This window comes from Gracilinanus agilis, unplaced genomic scaffold, assembly GCF_016433145.1.
Source record: "Gracilinanus agilis isolate LMUSP501 unplaced genomic scaffold, AgileGrace unplaced_scaffold24305, whole genome shotgun sequence".
Lineage (NCBI taxonomy): Eukaryota > Metazoa > Chordata > Mammalia > Didelphimorphia > Didelphidae > Gracilinanus > Gracilinanus agilis.
The window spans coordinates 1-7,006 of record NW_025356142.1 but is presented as its reverse complement, the minus strand read 5'-3'; the positions used below and the strand labels follow the sequence as shown (position 1 = coordinate 7,006).

The 7,006-nt window shown below is 49.7% G+C and overlaps 1 protein-coding gene across 1 annotated transcript; it reads right to left on the bottom strand.

The window, feature by feature from the left end:
- Positions 1–1,067: 1,067 nt before the first annotated feature.
- Positions 1,068–6,933, bottom strand: LOC123254536 (armadillo repeat-containing protein 5-like; the record flags this gene model as incomplete). Its single annotated transcript, XM_044683535.1, has 7 exons — positions 1,068–2,244; positions 2,849–2,981; positions 3,220–3,662; positions 3,735–3,839; positions 4,236–5,022; positions 5,163–5,270; positions 6,820–6,933. Coding segments are annotated over 7 exons (2,480 nt in total), but the record flags the coding sequence as incomplete, so codon positions are not given.
- Positions 6,934–7,006: the final 73 nt, after the last annotated feature.

Below are 7,006 nucleotides of genomic sequence, written 5' to 3'. Positions count from 1 at the left end.
GGAATGGGGGGCGGGATGAGAATTAGCAGGGAGAGAGGCTAGAGAAGGGGGCCTGAGGGGAGCCCAAGGAGGGTGACAGACTAGAACAGGGAGGGGAGACACACCCTCAGAACAGCCACACCCCAGCCAGACACTAGAGTGGTGAGAGCTGGGGCTTGGAACTGAGAACCCTCCACCAATAGCACCAGAGAAACCAAGAGCTGCAGGAGAAAGCCAGAGGGACAGAGGAGTCTAGACTCTCTGAGACACAGAAGCCCAGGGAAACCCCTCTAGGGACTGCCATCAATTCAGACACACACACACACAGAGAATAAAAACTGGGGAAGACAGATGGAGAGGGATGGAAATATTCATTCACTGAAGTAGACTCTCTAGAGTCCTAGGCCACATGGAAAGCCGCATACAGAAGACCCCAAGCCCCTCAAGGGGGAACTCTGGCTAAGGCTTGTGCAGAGCCATAAAGTAAAACTGAAAGAACCCATGTATTTGGTCACCATATTAAAGCCATTTTTTTCAATATCCCTTCCCATTCAGCATGCCTACCCCCTCTATAAAAAAGAAAATTGGGCCCAGGGACTGAAGCTTTTTGTAGCCACTTGGGTGAATCCCCAGGGCCCTCTGTAGAGATCTGCTCAGGTCATGTGGGAAAAAATTAACCACAACCTTGTATCTAGTCATATGTATACATAGGGATCCCACAAGTCAGCCCAGGCTTATGATCTCATCTTTCCCAGGGTACATGACTTAAGGGTTATGCCTCCTCAACTAGAATAAGGATGGAAATGTGAATTGGTCGAGTAGAAGTAGGGGGAAAAAATCTGAGAAAAGATCCTTTTTTTTTTTTAAACCCTTAACTTCTGTGTATTGGCTCCTAGGTGGAAGAGTGGTAAGGGTGGGCAATGGGGGTCAAGTGACTTGCCCAGGGTCACACAGCTAGGAAGTGTCTGAGGCCAGATTTGAACCTAGGACCTCCCATCTCTAAGCCTGGCTCTCATTCCACTGAGCCACCCAGCTGCCCCTGAGAAAAGATCCTTTTGAGACAAAAAAGAAACACCCTGCATGAGGTAATCAATTCTGAAGCCTTTAATTTCAGTCTGGCCTCTGCATGGGGCTCCTTTTGGGTGCTGAGGGCTTTCTTCACTCTAGTCCTCGTAGATCTGTGCTCTCCATATCTTTCCCGAGCCCTCTGGCCTTCCATTTTGCTTCCCCAGGCCATTCTCATTCTTCTTTCTCTATCCTATTCTCCCCCTCTAGTTTCTTGTACTTTCCATGGCTCCTCTTCCCTGGAATCTGCCCTCTCCCTCCCTCCCCCTCCCCTCAACTCCCCCCAGGCAACAGTTCTCTTTTTCCAGAGAAGCATCCTTTTCTGGTCCCTGGGGCCAGGCTTAAGGTCCTATAGAGCATCTCCTCTGTCCTGGTACCAGGGAACCTCAGTCCTGGGGCTGTGGCCCTAGTCACAGCCTCCCTCTCATCCCCATCACAGCCCCCAAAAGGGCCTCAGTCAGGGGCCCGCCCTCCTCGCCTGCTGCTTCTACTAGTCCAGCCAGGGCTGTTGCCCTGGCCTGTGGGCTCCGGCCAGGTCCCAGGGTCCAGTGGGCACATTTTGAAGCAAGACGGGTTCCTCCAAGACGGAACACCTCGCCTACTGCCTCAGGGGGACCACAAGGCCCTAAGTGCACACTCCCCACAGCCTCTTCCAGTTCTTCCTCTAGGACAGGCAGTAGAAATCGGCCAGCAGCCTCCAGGGCAGCTTCTGCCTCGGAGCCCAGGAGGGGTTGGCCTGGAGGTGGGATGGGCTGTAGGGCAGCCCCACAGCCCCGGCAGCCATGGAGATGGTGCAGGATAGGCCAAGCAGCCCCTGGAGAGAGGCCTCTCAGTGGTACCACATTCAAGTGAGCCTCAGCAAAGCCTCCTGATAGCAAGGCTCTGAAAAAGGGGGAGGCATCAGTTGCAGAGGCCCGAATGGCAGGCAGGCGGAGGCCTGAGTCCAGCAGGAAATGGAGGTCAGGGACTAGGGATGGGGTAGGGCCCAGCAGCTGCCCATAGAGGCAAGGGGAGGTTGGAGAAGAATCCACTGGAGGCTGGGCAGAGTCCACAGATGGAGAGATTAGGCATCGAAGGCAGGAGAGGGAGTCAGCAGCAAAAAAGAGGAAGAGGGGGTGAGGGGCTGGACGAGAAAGTGCTGTCAGGAGGAGGCGGAGACCACCTTGGTCCAGAAGCAGACGTCTCCAGAGAGCTGGTTTCCTGAAAGAAAAAAGAGTCAGTTAGGGCACTCAAGGCAAATACAAGGTTCCTACACCTTATAAGAGGGCATAGTACAAGTTCCTGCTAGAAACACTGCAGCTCTCTGGGTGCCCCTGAACTAGGCTTATGACCTTGTCCACTCCTAGGTACTTACTACCAAGTTTAGATCAGATCCTGTTCTGCTAAAAGAGGGAATGAAATGAGAACTAGCTCTGGTTTCCCCATAGAAGAGGCTGTGGGAAACGTTGAGGATGAATATTTTTAGGACAGAGAAGTAGAGAGCATAGAGCCAAGAGAGAAATAAGGAAGTAGGGAAGATGAGAGGGAGAGTCAAAGAGAAGAAAATAATAGAGAAGCCAAGGGAACTAGGGTAGGTATTTAGGGAATGGCTGTAGAGTCAAAGGAGAGTAGGCAGACACTAAGAGAACCTAGATTTCATAGGCAAAAGAAGCAAAAAAAAAGGAGGGTAACAAAGATTGGCCCAAACACCTATGAATCTTTTGCAAATTTCTGTTCTCCATCCCCCTATCCCTGGCAAGTGCCTGCCCCAGGAACATTCTTTCCCACCACTTGTGGGAGGTGTTCCCTGTCCCTAATCCCATACCTGCAGATGAAGGGCAGAGTCAGTGCACAGGCAACTCGATCTTCTGGGGTCCCAGAGAGAAGCAAATGGGTAAGTGCTCCCACTCCAAAGGGAGACTCAGCCTGAACTGTCAGGTTCTGGAGTAACATTTCACCTGGAAGGAGAGGAAGGGTCCAGATATTTCTGATCAATAAGAGTAACATGTTTAAGACACCTCAGTTCTGGAGGGATGACATTGCAGGAAAGGAGGTCACGTGAGATCAAGGGAAAAATAGGAGATGGGAAGCACAGTGACCTGGGTATTGGGAAGAAAGAACTTCTGTGTTCTAAAGAGAGACTAAGGGGCAAGAAAACCAAGTTTAAGTGTTTGGAAGAAGAAATGGATCACTCACCTAGTTCTCTATGTTTTCGATCTCCTGCTCGAACCCGAGGGAGCTTTGATGTCCGATAGTCATCTGGGGCAACACCCAACACTAGCCAGGCCCGGATGAGTGCAGCACCATAGCTTCGAACAAAAGCTTCTAGGCAAGCAGGGTTGCAGGTGAGGCGGGCCAGAATTCTTAGGGCCCGAGGATTTGGGGGACCAGGGGCCCCAGTCACGTAGCCTAGTAGACCTTGTAATGCTGGGCCAGTCACCAGTGCCCCACTGGGATCTGGAGCCTGTGAGAAGCGTGACAAGAGTAAGAGGGCTGGCCCTTCCCGTCCCCACAATTCTTCAGCCCGACCAGATGTCCTCAGTGGGGGTGGTGAAGGGTTTGGGATGTTGCCTGAGTGGCTAGGAGTCTCTAGTTGAGAGGTGCTTGGGGTTTCCAGGCCTAGGGTAGCAGGGTTTGGAGTAGAGGTTGGTGGGGGATGGGACACCGTGGAAAAGGAAAGGCTATCCTGTGAACATTGCTGTTGGAGGGATCTGACTGGAACAGCTGGAAGCTCTGGCAGAGGGCAGTGTTCAGGGGACCAATCTGGGGAGATATCTCCAGGTGCCACAACATAGCCTTCTGATATTAGCCATGACCTGGAGACCAAAGAGAAAGGCATTTAGTGATCCTATCAGGTCTGACAGAAATCATATTTGTAAAGTACTTATCATAGTGCCTGGGACCATAATAGGCACTTAGTTTAAGCATTAATTAAAAATAGCCAGAATTTATATGCTACTTTAAAACAACAACCCTGATAAGTACTTTTACTTAGCAGATGAGAAAACTGAGGCAGACAAAAATTAAGTGGCCTGCCCAAGGTCATACAACTAATAAATGTCTGAGACTGGATTTGAATTCAGGGCTTTCTGACTTCAGGTCCAGTCCTCTATCTATTATGCCATTATATCAAGGATTATAAGACTTAGAAAAGAGTGGCAGAACGATCAGGAATTGTGAATCTAGAGAGACTATTCAAGATGCTGGTTTACCTGAGGCTCCTGAAGCTCCCAGCCTCTGTCGGCCCTGGGGTCCGTTCCTCAGGAAAGTCACAGGAGGCAGCCTCACGGCCCTCTTCCTCTTCTTCTCCAACTTCACCACTTAGCTGCCCTGCCAGCAATGGCACAAGCCCTAGTGCTTGCAGTCTTCCTAGGGCCCCAGTGTCATACAGGAAACCAACAAGTGCTGCTACCACACGAGGGTGAAAGGCTCCTGCCCGTGGGTCTCTCAGAAGGGACATGAGCAGCTCCAGACCTCCAGCATCCCTTAGTCGTGCTCGGTTAATGGCCTCACGGCATAAAAGACAGACAGCCCGTACCAGGGCTTGCTGGGACACTGGGCCTGCCCCACTGGGCCCCCTTCTCCTCCGGAGTTCACTAAGTAGTACTTCCACGCCACCAGCATTGCCCAAAGCAGGACGAACTAGGCCCTGGGCACATAGGTTGGCCAGAGTCAGGATGGCTGCATCACGTACTGTCCGCTTGGGGTGAGTGGCCAGACTCACTAGGGGTCCCAGTCCGCCACCCAGGCTTAGCTGTTCAGCACAGGCCCGTGAGCAGCCTCGGCTTAGCTCCAACAAGGCCCGGGCCAGGGCTGAAGTCAAGGCGGGGTCAGAAGTTGTAGCCAGTAGCTCTGCCAGGGGTCTAACTGCCCCCTGTTGAGCCAGGGCCAGGCGGTGCTGAGGTGAATCAGCCAAGTTGCGGAGGGCACGGACGACACTCTGGAGACACTGGGAATCCTGAGAGGCAGTGAGGATCTCAACCAGCAGAGGCACAGCACCTAGATAACAGAATGAAAAGGAAGGGTGAAGAAACATGTTTGACTCTTCCAATTCTGAACTCCTGTTTTCCCTTTTCTCCAAAATTTGGGTACACCCTCCCTGCTGTTCTCATCCCCTTTTTGCCTCATGAAATTCTTACCAGCCCTGTGGATATCTCCACAGCTTTCAGCTTCCATAGCCAGGTTCCCTAAGGCTCGGGCTGTCCGGTTTTGTATGCTGTCAGTCCTCACACACTGTAGGATGCTTACTAGGGGAAAAAATTGAGCCAGAGGATAAGAAGACACACTTCAGGGGCTTATTTTTTAGTAGATTGTAAGGGCATAAAGTATCATCTAAATTTTCACCCTTTCATCCCATCTCAGAACTACTATTTTGCATAAAACAAGCACTTAAATGAATTTCATCACTTTGTGGATAAAATTTTTTTGTACTTTGAAATCCCAATTTGTCAGTGATTTGCTGTATGATTTGTACTAAATTTCTCAACCTGAGTTCTGAATTTTCTATTGGTCAAGTAAATAATAAACCCTATTTTTACAACCTTAATCTTAACAGAAATACAAATGAAAACAATGATTAAATAATAGCATTCCCTGGAGTTGGTCAGTAACAAAAGCTAATATGAACCCTCCTCCAATATGAGTCTTTCTTCTTTCCTCCTACAGAATACTGACACTGGTACCTTATTAAAAAGATTACCCACAACTTCTGATTGGATCCTAATGACTATGGTTGTCCCCAAGAAGCATGACTGGGACTCAGAAGAATGAACTCTTATCAAAGGGAATTCTCTCTCTGCTGGCCAAGGAAGGGGCATAACAGTCTACTTTTAGACTCTTTTTATGAGCTGTTATGCTTGAGCCTGTGTTCCAGAATGCTGGGGGAATGTCTCAACGTCCTTTGAGTGTCTTATATGTTTTCTGCATGTTTTTATGAGCTCCTAAGGGTCATCTGCATTTTCTGCATTTTTTTTGGTGGGGTGAAATAAAGACTGCCTCATATGCTATACTCAAATCACCTTGAGTGCTTATATGGGAGTTGGGGATCCCTCTTACCTATATCTTAGAAGCAAGTTATATCTATTATATTTAGAGAGTATTCTTCAAGCAAATTCCAGGTGGGTGCAGGATAAAGAGCTAGAGAGCAAATGACCACTTTGGGTCAGCTACCAGAAAAAGATCCAAGAGTTGGGAATTCCTCTTACCTATATCTTAGAAGCAAGTTATACCTATTATATTTAGAGATTGTTCCTCAAACAAATTCCAGGTGGGTATAGGATAAAGAGCTAGAAAGCAAATGACCACTTTGGGTCAACTACCAGAAAAAGATCCAAGTCTGGGTGGGGTGGGGGTCACCTCCATGACGTGGGTATTTCAGTAAAGAACTACATTATGGCAACTTAAAAGACATCACTCTGGCCTAAGTTGAGTTCACCACTCCAAAATCATTCAAATAATTGTCTTAACTCTATTTTAATAAGCCTATATGGGCTGAAAACAGGACTATCGTGGGATATAGCTCGCTGAGTATTTAAAGATAGACATCACAGTGGGAGAAGAACCCAGAATACTAGGGGGGCTGTTGCGTCACACAAGAGGTCGTGATATCACAGAAGACCCTGTGACGTCACAAACCCTGTCCTCTTCCATGAAGGGGGAAAAATCATCCCAAAATAGCGAGATCCCCCAGAGATTCTGGGCTTCGGAGATCCTGTCGCTTTAAATCCGTTGTCAGGAAGGGGAACAGCAAAGGGGCAAAACCGAGTCAAGGCGAAGGACGAACAGCTGGACACTCACCAAGTGGGAGAATACCGCCGAGTCTGCGCACTTCAGTCCGACACGCCCCCTCCGTGCAGCAGTTGGCAAGGATGCTGAGGGCCAAATCGAGCGTTCTGCGTAAGCGCGCAGGCGCTGACGCAGCAGCGGGGGGGGCGGGACCCGATGAAGGGGCGGGACCGGCGGCGCCCGTCGACGTGGCTGGTGA